This window comes from Phacochoerus africanus, chromosome 8 (genome assembly GCF_016906955.1).
Source record: "Phacochoerus africanus isolate WHEZ1 chromosome 8, ROS_Pafr_v1, whole genome shotgun sequence".
Taxonomy (NCBI): domain Eukaryota; kingdom Metazoa; phylum Chordata; class Mammalia; order Artiodactyla; family Suidae; genus Phacochoerus; species Phacochoerus africanus.
Genome location: NC_062551.1, coordinates 146,593,339 through 146,613,896, shown reverse-complemented (window position 1 = coordinate 146,613,896; position 20,558 = coordinate 146,593,339). Strand labels below are relative to the sequence as shown.

General features: G+C 43.5%; 1 protein-coding gene across 2 annotated transcripts in view; it reads left to right on the top strand.

Annotated features, from left to right (window-relative positions):
* DNAJC6 (DnaJ heat shock protein family (Hsp40) member C6) overlaps positions 1-20,558 on the top strand; it is a 167,126-nt gene that overhangs the window by 100,136 nt on the left and 46,432 nt on the right. For both annotated transcript variants that reach the window (XM_047788760.1, XM_047788761.1), the window contains exons 2-4: positions 10,189-10,339; positions 12,058-12,107; positions 12,214-12,362. In XM_047788760.1, coding sequence (XP_047644716.1) covers positions 10,189-10,339; positions 12,058-12,107; positions 12,214-12,362 — 350 coding nt within the window. The remainder of the gene's footprint in view (positions 1-10,188; positions 10,340-12,057; positions 12,108-12,213; positions 12,363-20,558) is intronic.

Genomic DNA, 20,558 nt, shown 5'->3' with positions numbered 1-20,558 from the left:
GTGGAATCTAGAGATTTAAACAGTCTTTGATTTGATTTGATATTTATTTATTTGTCTTTTCTAGGGTCACACCCTAGGCACATGGAAGTTCCCAGGCCAGGGGTCCAACTGGAGCTGTAGCCGCCGGCCCACGCCAGAGCCACAGCAATTCGGGATCCGAGCTGTGTCTTCGACTTACACCACAGCTCATGGCAATGCCAGATCCCCAACCCACTGAGTGATGCCAGGGATCGAACCTGCAACCTCATGGTTCCTAGTCGGATTCATTAACCACTGAGCCATGACAGGAACTCCCCTGTTTTATTTTTATTTTATTTTTAGAGCCACACCTTCGGCATTTGGAGGTTCCCAGGCTAGGGGTTGAGTCAGAGCTACAGCTGCTGGCCTATGCCACAGCCACAGCAACGTAAGATCCAAACCGTGTCTGCGACCTACACCCCAGCTCACGGCAATGCCAGATCCTTGACCTGCCAAGTGAGGCCAGGGACTGAACCCGCATCCTCATGGATGCTAGTCAGATTCATTTCCTCTGAGCCACAATGGGAACTCCTGAACAGTCTTGGATTTTATAAGCCAAGTTAGTGGGCTTTTCTGTGATGTATCTGGTGATTATCCCCAAGCGATCCATTTCTTGAATTGTGGGAAGCCAAGAGCTGAAGAATCTGCTCTAAACAGGGATGAAGAAGCCTTCTGTGGTGACGACACTGGTTCTTTGACCCTTGCCAAGTGCTGTTGAGGAGAAATAGTATTTTCCTAGCAGAGGAGTAATGGTGCATCTCTGTAGGTCCCTCTTTAGTTTGGGGAATTTTTTGTTTTGTTTTTAGGGCTGCACCTGCGGCATATGGAGGTTCCCAGACTAGGGGTCAAATTGGAGGTACAGTTGGTGGCCTATGCCACAACCACAGCCACAGCAACATGGAATCCGAGCTGCAGCTGCGACCTACACCGCAGCTCAAGGCAGTGCTAGATTCTTAACCCACTGAGCAGGGCCAGGGATCGAATCAGATACATGGATACTAGTTGGGTTTGTAACCCACTGAGCCACAATGGGAACTCCAGTTTTGGGAATTTCCATCCCGTAATTGCCAACTTTGGAGAAGCCAGGAAAGGACATGTGTAGCTTTATGACACTTAAATCACTACTGAGGAACGTGCCTCTTTGTTGTGAATGAGCTTGAGTGTGACCATCGTGCCAAAATTCAGAGTGTCAGTTATCCCTGTACAGGCCGATCCTGAACACTATGGAGCAATGACTGACAGTTGCTAGAACTAGATGACAGAGACTTCCTAGGAATGGGAAGGGTGATGCTCTGTGCAGTTGTCTTTGTGGAGGCCCCGAGGCCCCGCCGAGGGTCCCAAGAACTGAAATTGTTGCCAAGGGTCCTTTGCCGTCTTTTCCCTGCTCTTAAGGTACTGGATTCTCTTGAGTAGTTACACCAGAGCTGAGGCAGTTACTACCATGACAAAGCAGGGTCTCAGGTCTTAGATAAAGAGTCACAAGTGGAAAGGTGTTCCTGGCAAATTCACAGCCTGCTTAGAGTTAAAGATCTGCATTGGGGCTACTCAAGGCCTCTGGGCATCATAAATCCAGCAACGAAAATCACTATCATTCTCCCACTTAGATATACTTGCTGTAACCATTTTGAAAGTGCAGTAGCTGATAGCCTGGTCTCTGGAGCAGCTGACCTGGGTACACATCCTGGCTTCTACTTGTTGGACCCGGGGTGCGTCGCTGATGTGTCTTTGCTTCAGTTTCCTCATGTGGAAATTAGAAGTAGCCATGGTATCACCTTCATAGGGTGGCGGTGAAGATTAAATACTACCTGTAGAGAATTTTGACTAGTGTCTGGCACATAGTAGGCATTCAGTAAGTTTGAATTGCTATTGTTTTTATTTTATGTGTACCAAATCATCTGAATTCTTTCTCCAAACTGAAATATTTTTCTTTTGCAAAAATTAGATTGTACTCTGCATGTTTTATAACCTATTTACCTTTCACTTTGCCTTTTCTCGTGAGCATCTGTACTCGTCTACAAAGTGATTTTAAAAGTGAATTATATGGCATTGTTAGAGATGCTTAACTAATTCTCTTACTTTGGGAGAGTATTTCCTTAAATGTCTCTTGCATTGTAAGCAACAATGAACTTCTTTCTTTCTTTCTTTCTTTCTTTCTTTCTTTCTTTCTTTCTTTCTTTCTTTCTTTCTTTCTTTCTTTCTTTCTTTCCTCCTTCCTTCCTTCCTTCCTTCCTTCCTTCCTTCCTTCCTTCCTTCCTTCCTTCCTTCCTTCCTTTCTTTCTTTCTTTCTTTCTTTCTTTCTTTTTTTTTGTCTTTTTGCCATTTCTTGGGCTGTTCCCACGGCATATGGAGATTCCCCGGCTAGGGGTCTAATTGGAGCTGCAGCTGCCGGCCTATGCCAGAGCCACAGCAACGCAGGATCCGAGCCACGTCTACAACCTACACCACAGCTCACGGCAATGCCGGATCCTTAACCCACTGAGCAAGGGCAGGGATCTAACCTTCAACCTCATGGTTCCTAGTCGGATTCGTTAACCACTGAGCCACTACGGGAACTCCAGTGAACATCTTTCTTGATAAATTGTTGCATCCCTTCTTTTTCTCTTAATGGCAGCTCATGATAGGATTCCCAAGGGAAATTATACGCAGCCTAGGGTGTCACAAGCATATATGTGGCATGAGCAGTGGGAGTGTGTGTGGGCAATGAGCACTGGGCATCATGGACTTTTCCAGGGTAAGAACTTTGTCTACATCTTCCTTCCTCTTTCACAGTCCTTCTCATGGTGTTTTGCCCACAGCCAACAAATCAGTAAGATGTTCATGAAAAGTGGCCAGATGCACTCTTCTTATATTTCTTTCTTTTTTTTTTTGTCTTTTTGCCATTTCTTGGGCTGCTCCTGCGGCATATGGATGTTCCCAGGCTAGGGATTGAATCGGAGCTGTAGCCACTGGCCTACGCCAGAGCCACAGCAACGTGGGATCCGAGCCGTGTCTGCAACCTACACCACAGCTCACGGCAACGCTGGATCCTTAACCCACTGAGCAAGGGCAGGGATCGAATCCGCAACCTCATGGTTCCTAGTCACATTCGTTAACCACTGTGCCACGATGGGAACTCCTCTTCTTATATTTCTAGCTACATTAAGGCAGGTAAGACCAGCCTTAACATTTTGCTAGTCTTCTTAAAATACGTATTTATTTTTTTCTTCCAAATAACCAAGGAATCATCTCAGATCTTTTTTTGGGGATCAAGCTTATAAGTAAATGAGCAAACAACTAACTAACAGTTCAGTGGGAAACATTCTCTCCCAGGAGATAGAAATTTCATGTCACTCTGTGAGTGAGAACAGGTTGGGTCCTAGCAGGTGAGTTCCCATGACTTGGAAGACATGGGATGCCGCTTCTAGTGTGCTAAACATTAGGAATCCCAACAAAAAACTTTGTGTATCACATCCATAGAAAAGACACATGGGGCAGAGTGCGGTTTTGTGGTGCTTGTCTTTGATGGGCTTCGATTTTTAAATGACATCACAGAACAAGAACACCCGGAGCCTTACAGGCACAGACCTGGACTCTCTGTCTTTGGGTGGCATTCTCATGCTCTCTCAACTCTGACCTCTCAACTCCCACCCTCTTGGGCCTTCAAGTCCCCAAAGACCCTTTATATGTGCAGCGTGTCTTCTTCCTATTAGAGGCCATTTTAGCTGAAGCATTTGGAAAAGTGTCAGAGGTGACAAGATCGGGATTCCTAAGGATGCAAATCTTTCAAACATCTAGTGCAAGGGCTAGAAAACTTTTGCTGTAAAGGGCCAGATAGTAAGTCCTTTAGATTTTGTGGCCCATCAGGTCTCTGCACAGCTACTCAGCTCAGCCATTATAGCAAGAAAGAAGCCACAGACAATATGTAAATGTATGTAGTTGTATTCTACTAAAGCTTTAACTATAGACACTCAAATTTGCTCTTGATATACTTTTCACCTTATTAAATATTACCCTTCTTTTGACTTTCTTCAATGATTTAAAAATGTAAAAGCCCTTCTTATTTCATAGACTATATAAAAATAAGCAGTGGACTGGATTTGGCCCATGGGCCCTAGTTTGTCGACTCCTGATCTACTATTCATTATTTTTCTCCTGCATATCACGCTCTGACTCCTCTGTTTCCCTCTGTTGTGTCATTTTTTTTGAAGCCTTTCTGTCCTTTCCCTCAACTGGCTGAGCTCCAGTATCCTTTTGAGAATCTGTCCTTCCGACACTCACGCACCTCATTAGGGAGAGGCAGAATACCCACCTAAGAGAACGGTTAGGGCAAAATCAGACTGCGTCCCTCTTCTCTTTTTTTGGGTCCTGACTAGTTTGACATATAATTTGGGTATATGGAGGTTACAGGCTTTGTAACTCTGGCAAATGATTCTGGTTTCTGCAGGGTTCCAAGGCTCTAATGAACAGAGCATGCAGCCTGAGTGATGGTGAGAGTCTGATTTTCAGATAATCAGGATATTTATATCTTTTAATAGGTTAGGGCCTAGGAGTTCTGTTCCAGCATGAAGTTGAGAGTCAGGGAGAGGTCTGGATGATCAATTTGGTGTCATATCTGAGAACAATAATATATAAGAAGGGTGTTCAGGCTTGAGGGGTGACAAGATGGATGTGAAGAATTACAGGCATTGATGCTGCTCTTTCCTTGCGATATTTAAAATGAAGACAATACACATTGTTATACGTGGATGTGTTTAAAGAGAAATAATACTCCCTATGTCATAGGAAAGCAGAAGACCAGAGAACATTCTCAGATCTGTAGCTCTAGCCCAAGCCTGTGGAGCTGCTCATCAAACTAGCTCCTAGCAATTAGTTAGGGCTGTGAAGCGGTTGGGGTGACCGAGGCTCGGCTGCCTGCGTAATGAGGTTGCTTTGGTTGGTCTGACAGATGCAATGATTTATGAGAGAGCTTGTTGAGAGGACATCTGCTGGGAGCAGCCAGATGAAGGGCGTACATGTGGGAGGTGGAGGAGAGTGAGGAATAGGAGAGGGGTGGCTGCGTGTGAGGCAGGTAAGGATCGTCCTGAGTCCAGCAGGGAGAATTGCGGGCTGACACGGAGCCGGGGAAGGCTGTGCAGTGGTAGAAGCGGCTTAGGCTTTGGAACTGTACAGACCTGAGTTTGAATCCCTGGCTCTCCTGCTCGTTAGCTGAGATCTTAGGTGAGTGGCTTTTCTTCTTCGAACCTCCATTCCTTCCAAGCATGGGCGAGCTCTGTAAGTGTAGACATTATCAGTGTTTGTCCATGTATTTGTTCACTTGTTTATTGACCTGCATTGTTCTTTGCAATTTCTAATACAGCCTCATTTTCAAATAGATGCCTCATGGTGACTTAGGCATCGGAAGCGCTTGTGATCAGGATGTAAATACCTAGCTGTCATCATATATTTATAGGTATATGTTTGAACCTCTAAATGGCTTGTAGGGGTTTTGTAGATATTTGAAGTATGATTTAAAGAACCGCTGCCTGGCCAGTAAACACAATAAAAGTTACCTCACTGGAAGTTGGGGAAATCTCAAAAGAAGATATTTTCATACTCACCGGACTGATAAAGATGTTAAAGTCGACATACTGAATATTTTAAGAGAACGTAGAATGAGGGGAGCTCCTATGCACTGCTAGCAGGAGTATAAACTGATACAGCTACTTTGGAAAATGATGGGTTAATGTCCAGAAGTTTGAAAATGTGCATATCCTACCTACTAGCAGATTTCCACTCCTAGGTGTCACCTAGGGAGATCTCTCACAGGGAGTCAAGCCAATGTGTTCAGAACCATCTTGTTTGTTAGAGAAAACAACCTTAGTAGCCACTACCCCATGGGGTAATGAATGCCTACTTTGAGTGAACAAAAGGTACATGTAGCAATATCATGATTACAATATCATTATTACTCCTAAAAATTTACAGTAACTTCCTAGTATTGAATACCCAGTTAATTGTTGAAATTCCAATTGCCCATAAATGTTACTAACTTTTTATAGTTTGTTTGGATTAAGGTCCATGCATTGTCCTTGGTTGATTTGTCTTTCAAGACATCTTAACCTATAGATTCCTCCTCCAACTTTCCCTTCTCTTGCAATTAATTTTTTAGCTTTATTGAGGTATGACTGATATTAAAAAATCACATACTGAAATGTATACATCCAATGAGTTTAGACATATATATACTTGCGATGCTGTCACCACAACCTCCAAAATTTTTCTTGTGTTCTTTTGTGTTTGTATTTTGTTTTGTAAGAATACTTAACATTGGATCTATCTTTCCTTTTCTTCCTTCCTTCCTTCCTTCCTTCCTTCCTTTCTTTCTTTCTTCCTTTTCTTTCTTTCTTTTGGTGGAACTTGTGGCATACGGAAGTTCCTGGGCTAGGGATTGAATCCAAACTACAGCTGCAACCCATGCCAGATCCTGTGCTGGGCTGGGATTGAACCTGTGCCTCGGCAGTGACCCAAGCCGTTGCTGTTAGTCTTCTTCTTCTTCTTTTTTTTTTTTTTAATGATTTTTATTTTTTCCATTACAGTGGTTTACAGTGTTCTGTCAATTTCTACTGTACAGCAAAGTGACCCAGTCACACACATATATACATTCTTTTTTGTCACATTATCCTTCATCATGCTCCATCATAAGTGACTAGATATAGTTCTGTGTGCTATGCAGCAGGATCTCATTGCTTATGCACTCCAAAGGCAGTAGTTTGTATCTATTAATCCCCGATTCTCAGTCCATCCCACTCCCCCCTCCCTTTTGGCAACCACAAGTCTGTTCTCTAAGTCCATGAGTTTCTTTTCTGTGGAAAGGTTCATTTGTGCCGTATATTAGATTCCAGATATAAGTGATATCATGTGGTATTTGTCTTTCTTTTTCTGACTTACTTAGTATGAATGCCATGTTGTTGCACATGGCGTTATTTTGTTCTTTTTTATGGCTGAGTAGTATTCCATTGTGTATAAATACCATATCTTCTTAATCCATCCATGTGGACATTTAGGTTGTTTCCATGTCTTGGCTCTTGTGCATAGTGCTGTAATGAACATATGGGTGCCTGTGTCTTTTTCAAGGAAAGTGTTGTCCAGATATATGCCCAAGAGTGGGGTTTCTGGATCATATGATAGTTCTTTATTTAGTTTTCTGAGGTACCTCTGTACTGTTTTCCATAATGGTTGTACCAATTTACATTCCCACCAATAGTGTAGGAGGGCAACCTTTTCTCCAAACCCTCTCCAACATTTGTTATTTGTTGACTTGTTAATGATGGCCCTTCTGACAGGTGTGAGGTGGTACCTCATAGTAGTTTTGATTTGCATTTCTCTAGTAATTAGTGATGTTAAGCATTTTTTCGTGTGCTTGTTGGCCATCTGTATATCTTCTTTGGAGAAATTTCTATTCAGGTCTTTTGTCCATTTTTCAATTGGGTTGTTGGTTTTTTTTGCTGTTGAGTTGTATAAGTTGTTGGTATATTTTAGAGATTAAGCCCTTGTCAGTTTTATCATTTGAAGCTATTTTCTCCCACTCCATAGGTTGTCTTTTTTTTTTATGGTTTCCTTTGTTGTGCAAAATTTGTCAGTTTGATTAGGTCCCATTGGTTTATTTTTGCTTTTATTTCTGTTGCCTTGGGAGACTGACCTAAGAAAACATTTGTACGGTTGATGTCAGAGAATGTTTTGCCTATGTTCTCTTCTAGGAGTTTGATAGTATCTTGTCTTACATTTGCCTTTAAGCCATTTTAAGTTTATTTTTATGCATTGCGTGAGGGTGCGTTTGCTATTGGATTCTTAACCCACTGCACCACATTGGGAACTCCAAGATCCATCTTTTTGTGTTTGTTTTTAAATTTTCTCTAGATTGTTCACAAACGCATTTAACCAGTGTCCACATGCATGCATCTAGCTGGCACTTAAAATAACCGATCACCTTTGAAGATAGTTACGCATCCTCCTTGTCCCCGGGAACCACATTCAGCAAGGGTCAAAGTCATAGAGGTATGCTCTTGGGAGCTCAGTAACTTCCTGTGTTCCACCATACCTGAGACCCAGAGAGCTTGCCTCGAGCATATTTCAAAGTATATATACTACAAACATCACAACTTTTTAAGAAGAAGAGATGTCCTCTTGCCCTTTGTCGTCATAGAGTTGAAAAGTGAACAAAGATGAAAAATATCATCAACATAGGAATTTCAGGTTGTGGCAGAGTAATAGCATAGCAGCAATCTAGTGACCCCTAAATGTGGTAGGTCCTATGCTAATAGCTTAAGATGAACTCCTTTAATGTTTCCCTGTGGAGTAGGCACCATTTTTGTCCCTATTTTACAGACAAGAAGCAAAAGGCTTAGAAAGACTGTGACTTCCCAAGACCTTACAGTTAGGAGTAGCAACTCATGCCCTTGACTGCTGGTCTGTGCAGCCTGCCTGGCTGTTGTTTACATTTGCTTCTGCTCACAGATTCCTGCTTCCTTCTTGTATCAACCTTTTTTTTTCTTTTTTTTGTCTTTTTTAGGACTGCACCCACAGCATATGGAGCTTCCTAGGCTAGGGGTCTAATCGGAGAGCTGCAGCTGCCGGCCTACACTAGAGCCACAGCAATGCAGAATCCCAGCCGCGTCTGCGACCTATACCACAGCTCACGGCAACGCCGGATCCTTAACCCACTGAGCGAGGCTAGGGATAGAACCCGCAACCTCATGATTCCTAGTCGGATTCATTTCCACTGAGCCATGACGGGACCTCTCCTTCTTGTATCAGTCTTGACAAGTGAAGTTATCCTATGGTAACAGTCTCAAAATGGGAACGGGGGAGCTTCTAACGGTAAAGGGGTATTCCTTACTCAGGCAACCTGTTCATCAAAGAGCAGCTGAGAGCTCTGCCACAGGCTCCTTACTCTGGGACCTAGGAGTCCTGGACAGAGCAGTCACAATCTCAAGACTTGCTGGTTGCTGTGGAGAGAGGGAGGGGGGGAGAGAGAGAGGATATGAGCAGTGGAGAATCTCTTACTAACAGGTAAGTGCTCCATCCTGAAAGTGACTCACAACACTTTCACTCATGTCCCAGGCTAGAGTGTTGGTTTTCAAATGGCTCATCTTACCAATGTCTAGAGACATTTTTGGCTATCACAGCTGGGAGAAGGGGGGATGCTATTGGAGCTGTCTAGTGACTAGAGGTCAGGGATGCTGCTAAACATCCTACAATGCATAGGACCCACCCTGCTGCCCCCCCATACCCTCCCCAACACACACACACACACACACACACACACACACACAGAGCAAAGAAGTATGTGGCCTCACTGTCAATAGCGCCGAGGTTGAGAAACTCTGGATAGAGCCAATCACAAAGAGCCAGAAAGTGCAATTTTATGAAATTTTCAGGGAGGACAACCCTGACATCCTTGACAAATAACACCAGTAACCACCATGCATCATCCAGCCTAAAAGCTGTTGTAAAGGCTTTTCAGAAGATATTTTCCCAGGATGGAAGTGAATTATTACTTTGCGGGACAGCTGTGGAAGGAGTCTTCCAACACACTTAACATCGTCAAGGGGCAGGGGAGGCCCCTGGACTCACTTTTCAGCTGACCACTGGTTTTTGTCTGCAGAAGCTCTGGATCAGCACTGCCTGAAAGGAGCATAATGCAGATGACGTATGCCATTTAAAATGTATGCCATTTAAAATGTTGTAGTATCCATGTGAAAAAAGTAAAAAAGAACAGGTGAAATTAATGTAATAGTAGAATCAATTTAATTCAGCCTATCCAAAATATTATCATTTTAACATCTAATCATTGTTAAAATAGTCATGAGATATTTTGCATTTGCCGTGTCTTTGCACTGGGTATGTATTTTATACTCGCCGCATGTCTCAATTCGAGACACATTTTCAGCCACATTTTCAGTGCTCAGCTGGCACATAGGCAATTGGACGTGCAGCTCTGGAGGGTTCTGTGCCTGGGACTCTCCTTGGTCTCCTCTGAGGACCAGCAACACTGCTGTAACCCAGAGTCCATCAGTTCTGGGAGCATGACAGAACTTCCAGGAAGATCTGACCCAGACTCCCGAAGATGGTCTGCATGTGTTTTAGGAACAAAGAGGGATTGGCCTCCTGTGTAGTCTGTGCCATTACCTCTCTTTCCGATTTCTGTTGCAGGTGCCTCGTCTCCAGACATGGAGCCCAGCTATGGGGGAGGTCTCTTTGACATGGTGAAGGGCGGAGCAGGGAGGCTCTTTAGTAACCTAAAGGACAACCTGAAAGACACCCTCAAAGACACCTCTTCCAGAGTTATACAGTCTGTTACCAGGTATGTGCGTCCTTCCCTGGTAAGTTAATGGACCTCCCCGCTCCTAAAGGATCTGGTTACCCGACCCACTGCTTTTCTGGCTCAGACTGTCAATTTTGTGATGTAATTGCATGGGATCTGACTGCCTGAGGATCGCCATTGAAGCCAAAAAGTTGAATCCTTCAGAAGCTACAAGCACAGGTTGGAGGACGCAGCTCATTGGTACATTAAAGGACAGTCGTCCATCCCTGGCCTTTGAATCTAGCAACCTGGATTCTTATGCAGTATCTGCCATTATTAACCATGTGACCTAAGGAAAATTAATTACCCTCATTGAGCTTGCCTCTGTGTGTGTGTGTGTGTGTGTGTGTTTGTCTTTTAGGGCCATACCTGTAGCATATGGAGGTTCCCAGACTAGGGGTTGAATCAGAGCTACAGCTGTTTGCTTATACCACAGCCACAGCAATGCCAGATCTGAACCATGTCTGCAACCTACACCACAGCTCATGGCATCACCATGTTACTGAGCGAGGCCAGGGATTGAACCCAAGTCCTCATGGGTACTAGTCGGGTTCATCACCGTTGAGCCACAATGGGAACTCTGAGCTTGCCTTTTTTTTTTTTTGTCTTTTGTCTTTTGTCTTTGTAGGGCCAAACCCTTGGCATATGGAGGCTCCCAGGGGAGGGGTTGAATCGGAGCTGCCACTGCCAGCCTAGGCCAGACCCACAGCAACGCCAGATCCTTAACCCACTGAGCGAGGCCAGGGATCGAACTTACCACCCCATGGTCCCTAGTCAGATTTGTTTCTGCTGCGCCATGATGGGAACTCCTGAGCTTGCCTTTTTAACCCTAGTCAGATTTATGTCTTTAAGTGGTTTGAGAATTAAATGAGGTAATCATGCATGTACAATCCAAATAAGCAAGAGTTAAGGATTGTAATCAAAACAGAATTTTGTTCTTGTATCTTAATAGCCCTTTAACATTTATTTATTGCAAGAGGTTTTCTACTCTTCTACTGTATAAAACTTTACAAGCAGACCATACGAATTAATTTTTTTTTTCTTTTTACAGCCCCATCTCTGGCGTATGGAAGTTCCCAGGCCAGGGGTGGAATTGGAGCTGTAGCCATGGCTGCATCTAACCCACTGAGAGAGGCCAGGGATTAAACCTGCATCCTCATGGAGACAGTGTTGGTCCCTTAACCCGCTGAGCCACAATGGGAACTCTGAACTCATTTTTTAATTCATAGATATTCTTTGCGGTTTTAAATTCTAAGTTCAAATGTGAAAGTCTGATATATTAATCACTATTTTAGTCTTTATTCAAAGGTAATTTTATCCCTTACTGTCCATCCCCATCTAGGGATGAATAGACCCCAAAAGGGCCTTTTGTTCTTTTTCCATCACGTTCCCCCACCCTGTAGCTACTGACATTTATGGGAACTTTTCCTGTAGGCAAAGTGGCCGGTACAATCCGTGTTAATAAATGAGCAGTGTTTTCTGTTCCAAGAAGGATTACTTCGTAAAGTGGCATCTGCAAGGGGTCTTGGGCTGCCTTGCTTGGAGTGTGGTTTGTCTTCTGTCAACAGTGCCCCCTCGTTAGAGAGGAGGCCTTGAGGGAAGTCAGGATATGCCTCCTGGATGGAAATGTCCCAGGTCACGATGCGCAAGTGATTGAGAGAGAAATCTTGGCCCATTTGGATCATGTTAACCAGTGTCCTTTCCTGTCTTGCTTTTAGCTACACGAAGGGAGATTTAGACTTCACTTATGTTACCTCCAGAATTATTGGTAAGTTTCTCATGTTTATTACCTGCCCCATAGCTCAGCTTTCAGTGGCTGCCCATGGTGACAGCAGACTCATTTAACCAATTTCTTTCTGTGTGACCCTCCCCAGTGATGTCCTTTCCTCTGGACAGTGTTGACATAGGATTCAGGAATCAGGTTGATGACATTCGAAGCTTTTTGGATTCCAGACATCTTGACCACTACACGGTGTACAACCTGTCGCCCAAGTCTTATCGAACTGCCAAGTTTCACAGCAGGGTAAGGAATCTTAGCCCTGATCACCAGGTTGAAGACATACCAAGGTGTTTTTCCCCCTTAAGAGCTCAGAGCCTCTGTCCTTAGACACATGGAGCTGAAGCACTGTGAATGCTGGACCCTTTTCTGTCCACAACATTTTATTAGTCTATGATGAGGTGTTCTGAAGCTTTTCCTTGGTTGTAAGGATATTTTCTCTGTCAAGGAGATACTGTCTTCTTGGGGGCCTCAAATCAGTGGTGGCTGGTTGCTCCGTTAGGGCTGGTTGCCATGAGGCTCAGATGGAGATTGAACTGCTCCATAGGGCAGATGGCCGCCTCTGTTCTGGAGCGCAGTGCCTTTAACCTTTCTTTACTGCTGATTAGGCACGACAGTGAGGCAGTGGGGCTAGACTAGTAGAGACACCCCAGTGTTGGTGGACACAGCTTCCTGCCACTTGGTAAAGGTCTGTCTTTCGTAAGTGAGGCTTAGCACATACACAGTCCACACTGTACGTTTGGTGATACTCTTGCTGATATTTATAGCGGTGAGAGCAGCAGCAGCATTCTTAGACATTTGCACCATGCCAGGAACTTTACACGTAGCGTCGCATCTCCTTAACTCTCAACAGCTCTCTGCAGTAGATGGAGAATCCGAGGCACAGAAAGGTAATGTGACTTGCCCAAGACCACAGGCTTGTATTCGTAGCCATTATTCTGGGCTGACAGTATTACCTGGAAACCTGGGTTATTCTCTGAAGGAGCTTTTGGAACTACAGCAGAGACATAGTTCTAGTTCCAGGCTAGTTAAGGAGGTATGAGTGCTGGCTTTGATTAGAATTTGACATCGAGCCTGATTATTTCTGGCCATTGAATTATTATTATTGTTGTTATTATTATTTTTTTAGGACTGCACCCAAGGCATATGGAGGTTCTCAGCCTAGGGGTTGAATTGGAGCTGCAGCCCCCGGCCTATGGGATCTGAGCTGCGTCTGTGACCTACACCACAGTTCACGGCAACCTTAACCCACTGAGTAAGGCCAGGGATCGAACCCATGCCCTCATGGTTACTAGTCTGATTCGTTTCTGCTGAGCCACATTGGGAACTCCTGGCCATTGAATTGTTGATTTACTCTGTAAAAGAAGGCTTTTTCTCTCTCAAGAACATTCTCAAATATTTTGACTTAGCTTTCAGATATGACTGATGCTGCAGCTACATCTGGATTTATTGATAAGTAGAAAGGGTTTTCTACACATTAGAACCTTTAAAAGTGGGGCCTGATTTCAAATATGCAAAATGGTAGCTGGTTCTGCATACATACCGTGTATCTAGGATCTCAGCCTTGATGCCAGAACACATTTTGCCCCCAAAGTCAGTTGCCATTGGTCATCTCTGGGCCCCAGTTTCCTGATCTGTAAAAACTATAAGGAGGTTCGTCTGTAGGTTCTCTAGGACTGTTTCCTACCCTCGTGTTCAATGGATAAAGGAGAGTTTTGTGAAGGACTCTCTTTTCTCGGCGTTTTCCCAGAAGAGGCAAGAGGTAAGCCAGGGGTTCTCAAGCGTCAGTGTACATCAGAATCCTCTGGAGGGCTTGGAAACACTGGGGCCCAGCACTTGGGAAAGATTCAGCAGCCCAGGATGAGGTGAGAAGCTGCATTCCTAACCACTTCCTGAGTGCCGCTCCTGCTGTTCCCTGGGGACCATTCTCTGAGAAGCATTGGTAAAACCATTCTGAAGTGGTTTGGTTTAAATTCCTACTCTATAATGGAGATTTTAAATGCAGCTCCTTAAAATTCCCTGTAATTAACTGCCCTCCCCACTCTTTCCATCTAGCACCTAATTCAGAGCAAGTGAATTAACATCAAACAAAGATGTGGGTAGATGTTCTATTTCTAACTCGGATGCAAATCTTTTGAATTGATTTTTTTTTTGTCCTGTTTGGAGACTCAGCACCATCATTTTTCATAACTGAAGGGCTGTGGAACATCTTGCACCATACTTCATAGAAATTTCATTTAATCTTGAGATATTTGTGATAGTCTGGAAAATTTTCCCTCTGAAAGTAAAGAAAACTTAATATCATGATAGAAGCATTCATGCATATAAAGATGTCTCATATTATTTAGATAAGAGATTGCTTATAAAAGCAATCTCTATAAAGAGATTGCAATCTCAATAAAGACATTTGAAGAAAGGCATCTATTAGTATAGCTACATATTTTGTGACCAGACCCAAGACTTTGACCAAAGGGATGAGGAATTGCATATTGAACACCTGCCCTGGACTGTTCTCACCTGCACTAGACGAGCAGGAGCACATTTCTTTTCTTTTCTATCTAGAATGGAGCCTGGCATGGCTAAGAAATGGTTCTCAGAAGAACGAATGTGCCAAGAATTTGTTGAGCACGTAGATATCAAATAAATATTTGGTTCTTGTTCTCAAGGTATTTAAGCCTAGTTGGAGAGAGAAGCCAGGATGTTCTAAAGACAGGTGCAAATAATATTCACAGTACCTTCTGAGGGAGTTTAGTGAAGGGAGACAGTGGTGAGGGCTGGACCTTGAAGCACGAATAAGTCTTGTCTAGGTGAAAGGAGTAGGGTTATTTCTTCTCCGTGTGAATTGTAGACCTGGTCTTACCAGGCTCTTCACGATCTGGCCTCTGAGCCTCTCTGGCTTCATCGTTCACTGTTCTCCACTGCCCAAGAACCCATGTTCTCACCAGAGGAGACACATAGTCTCCTGGCATGAGCTGCGCCCACTCCCTGAAAGGCCACCCATGCCACACCTCCTACCGCTTCTCTGTTTGCCTAACTTCGCTAAGGGGAGGACTGCCACGTGCCATAGACTTTTCCAGTTTCTTCCTCCAAAATGCAGGATTGCACCACACCTCTAGCCAGATAGTCCTCGAATTCTGCAGGATGGAACTGGACCCTCTGAACTAGCACCCTCAATCCTCAGTTGCATCTCAGGAAGATAGTCCTACAGCCTTAATATTAGTATTTTCATCTAGCTCTGTTTTTGATGTGATTCCATCTCTTTTCAAGCACCTAATCCTTTCTCTCCTCAGCACTCACACTGCAAATTGATTTGCCTCTTGTTGCATGATGTAGAAAAGTTTTCTTGATTCTCATCTTTCAGAGTATAAGCACTGAAACCATTTTCTCTTCCTTCCAGACCACTGGAGTGCTAGGTCTGGAGTTAAATCTTATTTTAATAATATAGATGGCCAAGGCTTCTATAAATACCAGTGTTGAAAACACCAAACACAAGACTGGCAGGAGTCCAGCTCTGTCTATATATCTCTCTGCCTTAAATCCTGAACTCAGTCATTTTACTTTTTTAATTTTTTTTTTGGTCTTTTTTTTTTTTTTTTTTTTTTTTTAAGGGCTGTACCTGTGACATATGGAGGTTCCCAGGCTAGGGGTCAAATTGGAGCTGTATCCACTGGCCTATGCCACAGCCACTGAGTAATGTGAGATCCGAGCCAGGCCTGCAACCTACACCACATCTCATGGCAATGCCAGATCCTTAACCCACTGAGCGAGGCCAGGGATTGGCCCTGTATCCTTATGGATGCTAGCCAGATTCCTTTCTGCTGAGCCACCATGGGAACTCCTCACTTTACCTTTGTATTATGTTATGTGTGTTTGGAGACATGGGTGGTGGTAACGAAGACAGGCTGTTTCCAGGAAGATTCTACTTTGCTGAGCGGCATCATTCTGTATTTTGATTAGTTTTTATGCTGAGAAGCCACATGAGTTGACAGGACTCACGAAATAATTAAGTAGCAGTTTTTTCAATATTTGCATATGTAACAGAATGTTAAAATAGGACTCTGTGTTTATTTTCAGTTTTAGGAAAAGATTTGACTCAAAACAAAACCTGGCAGGTAGCCTTGCATTCAGAGGGCTAGCATACCTATTCTGGACTGCAGAGGAGGCACAGAATATCAGGGGGGCTTTGCTTCTTCTTAGCCAGTAGCCACCCTGAGGAAGTAAAAGTCCTGATGTTGACAATCAAGTCCTGGAGACCAATGGAGATGTATCATCTAAACGAGATGTTCTGAATCTGAGTTCAAAAGCCATGGAAGCACGGTGTAGTTAGGTCCATGCATGGGCTTCAGAGACTTTAGCCCTCTTCTTCTACTCCCGTTTTTTCCTTATTATGATAAAACACACATAACATAAACATATCATTTAAAGCATTTGTACGTGTACACTTCGGCAGCATTAAATACCCTCATGGTGTTGTATAATCATCACCAGTATCTACACCCAAGCCTTTTTCATCATCCCCCAAATAAACACTGTACCCATTCATTCGAGTGTGTATGTGCACGAGCACTAGTTCTGTTTCTGCACAGAAGGCTTGTAATAGCGACACCCTAGAATGTCAGGAACTATTTCTTTACACATTTCCTAGTTTTGCTATTGGCAGTAAATGGAAAGTGGAGGAATGACCAGCAAGTCTGGCTTGCCCTAAAGTTCTTCCTTTCTGAGTAATGCTATTCCAGTGCCCCTTTGAGCCTCCTTCTCCCTCTCCCCAACCAGGAGGAAAGGATGCTGAGGGAGCCCTGTTCATAGCACAGAAAAGAGAATTCAGCTGGCTCTGTTAGAATCTTCTTTCATTTTTGACTAGCTCTAAATGGTATAATCTTGTGGGATTTTTTTTTTCTCTTTTGCAAACAACTTAATTTTAGGAAAATATATGGTCAACTTGGGTGTCTTAAAAGGGGTTACGATTGATTGAAGGTCACCTTTTTTCTTTTTCTTTTTTTTTCTTTTTTCTTTCAGAGGTCACCATAGCTCCCAGTTGTTTCTGCTTTGGTTCACTGGTTGGTGAAGGGAATCGGCCATAGAGGAGTGATTTTATAGATTATATTCATCTCTCCTCTGCTACTTTGCAGCAGTATAAGGACAGAAAATAATGGAGGAGAAAAAAAAAAATCCCTGGCGTGGGGGCCAGAGGTTCAGAAAGCACCTCCATTCTAGTTCTGTAGGCTTCAGTGAATTGAATATCTTAACCTTGGTTAAAAAAAAAAAGCCATCACTTGATACCATAACCATCTCACAAATGTAAGGTGGAATTGTAATTAATCATCATCAAACAGTATACAAATTTTTATTGTTTTTTTTTATTGAGGTGAAATTCATATAATATGCACACATTTCGAATTTTAAATATGACCCTAGATTCACACCTCAGCTCTTTCTCTTCCTGGGTAAGTCACTTTACCTCTTTGGAAACTCAGTTTTCTCCCGTATGACGTGACAATCAGCATGTCTATCTCACAAATCCTTAGAACATTTTTCTGTGGGTTTGCTGTAAGAAATACATCTGATAGCAGTGTCTGGCTTAGAGTAAGCATTCAGTAAGGGGAAGCAATGATGACATTCTTAGTAATACAGTGACAAATAAATGATTGTCTGAAGTACTCCTGTCCTCCCAAAAAGGTGTCAGATTCTTAGAACACCGGCTGTGGCTCTTCAGCTTGATTCTCCACAGCACCTTTTCTTCTTCTGCTCAGCCAATGGGATGCTTCAGTCCTCTCCTCTCTTGCTTGGGAGACAGAAAGATGAAAATCGAATGGCAGCCGGCCCTCGTGCTGCTTTGGCCTCTTTTCCCACTGGGTGGTTTCATGGCAGCTTGTAATCCATATGGCGTTTCTGATGCTCTGCAGCTCCAGGAGGGGTTCAGAGAGACTGGAGGCGGCATCATAAGTATCACCTGCCCAAGGACTGTGCTTATTTCACAAAGCCACGAACCTCACAGAGCTACAAAAATAGCTTGCAGGGATTGAATTCCTTAAAAAAATTTTTTTTGCCGATATTTATGCTTTAGTGCTTTTCCCCTCTAGACAGAGCACATGCTTAAAAAAAAAATTCTAATTGTATGTTTGCTTAATGGTGTATAATTATATATCAAGTAAATATGTAATTATGGAGTGCTTTAAATTAATATTATTTACTTGATTGATTTAATGATTCTGAACAATTAGCCTATTGTACTAAGAACAGTTTAGCCAGCTTTTAGCTGAGACTCGTGATAAATATTGACATTTAGTGTTTGCATGGGTGACACACAGTCTCTAAAAGGTTGCACAATGCTGCCTGGGGAAACAAATTTCCTACACTTTTACATGGCTGCAATCTAAAAAAACAACAACATTGATTCTCAAGATATCCCTTCCTCAAAATATTGTACATGTAGACAAAGGCAAATCTTCCTATGCGATTGCCAGTTAGAGTTCGTTCCTTCATTCTCTCACTCATTCATTCACTCAGCAAACACCTGCTTGCCATTGGACTGGCACGTAGACACTGGGCTTGGGTTACAAAAATGGAAAATGGCTTCTCTTCTCTTGGAGCTTAGCATCTGGAGGGGGAGACGGGACATAAACAGTCAATTTGAGTGGAGCTTGACAATAAGCTGGGACTTAGTGTGTTTCCATTGTGCTCCTTATTTCCTACCTTGTTTTTTGGTTTTTGGGGTTTTTTTTTGTCCTTTGTGTCTTTTTAGGGCCGCACCTGCAGCGTATGGAATTCCCAGGCTAGGGGTTTAATCACAGCTGTAGCCGCCAGTCTACACCACAGTCACAGCAGCGTGGGATCCAAGCCGCATCTGTGACCTACACCACAGCTCACGGCAACGCCGGATCCTTAACCCATGGAGCAAGGCCAGGGATCAGACCTGCAACCTCATGGTTCCTAGTCAGATTAGTTTCCGCTGCGCCATGACGGGAACGCCTATTTCCTACCTCGTGATGGCTGTCTATACTTTACTCCCAGGGAATTGAGGCTTGGAGAGGTTAGTAACTTGTCCAGAGTTAATCAGGTAGTAAGTGGTAAAGCTGAGGTGAAAATCCAACCTGTGGGTTTAACCATGCTGCTCTACTGACAAAAGCTATAATAGGGAAAAATGGACAAAGATGACTAAATTGACTAGGCATTTCTACCTGTGGGTGTCAGAGAAACTGTCAGAGACAAGAAACACGTGAACTTGGGATTTGGTGCATGGGAGAAATTTACCAAGGGAAGAAAGAACATCACAGGCAGGAAACAGCTTGTATAAATGTATGTTTTGCAATTCTCCTGATGGGCAAAATGTATCTTCGTAGTTACTCTATTTTTAATCAATAGATTATTTCCATTCTTTGAGAACACATCAAGGGGGAATCTACTTGAGGGTAAAGAATGGGTCAGAAACAGCCCTAAATCCTGTTGGATGAAAGGAGCACAGACAGTTTTGGAGTTTAAATCAACAGAGGCCCAATACTGGATCACCCTGGATTGTTTGCTGGCTTTGGTAGGCATTTCAGCTACTTTGTTTAACAAACTATACCTTGTCATTCTCATAGGTCTAGAAAAATTAGTAACCTGGAATGTCCCCTGATACTACCCACAATCGATTTGTAGGAAAAAAGTTACCAACTGACCAAAAAAGAATGGGAACCTCATTCTCCCATTTGGCAACCACAAAGAGAGAGACACTCCATTTGTTTTCTTTCAGATGTCAGCTCTACAGAGACCACAGATAATTCCCCATTTATATTTTTTTGGTTGAGGCGGGGGGTGTTTGGGGCCGCACCCATGGCATGTGGAAGTTCCCAGGCTAGGGGTCAAATCAGAGCTGCAGCTGCCAGCCTACACCACAGCCACAGCTCATTTATATTTTGATGAATTATTATCTGGTTACTAGAAAGGGGTGAACCATACAGATTGCCGGTGCCTCTCTTTCCCCACTATTAAATGGAAAAAAACCATTGTGACTTTTGGGTTTTCTTAGGCCAGTGGTGTTGATGTTCTAGAGCATTTTCTGACGACACCATCCATACAAAACCTGTTTTTTCCTCCAGAATTCCCTACATCCGTCAGTAGGACCTGCCATCCTTTTGTCCAGCCATTCAAGCCTGAAACTTGGGAGTCATCCTTGACTCCTCCTCTTCTCTCTCTCTCTTTTTTGTTTTTGTTTTTTTGTCTTTTTAGCGCTGCATCTACAGCATATGGAAATTCCCAGGCTAGGGTTCGAATCGGGGCTGTAGCCTCGGGCCTACACCATAGCCACAGCAACGCCAGATCTGAGCTGTGTCTGTGACCAACACCACAGCTCATGGCAATGCCAGATCCTTAACCCACTGACCGAGGCCAGGGATCCAACCCGCATCCTCATGGATACTAGTTGGGTTCGTTACTGCTGAGCCACAGTGGGAACTCCTCCCA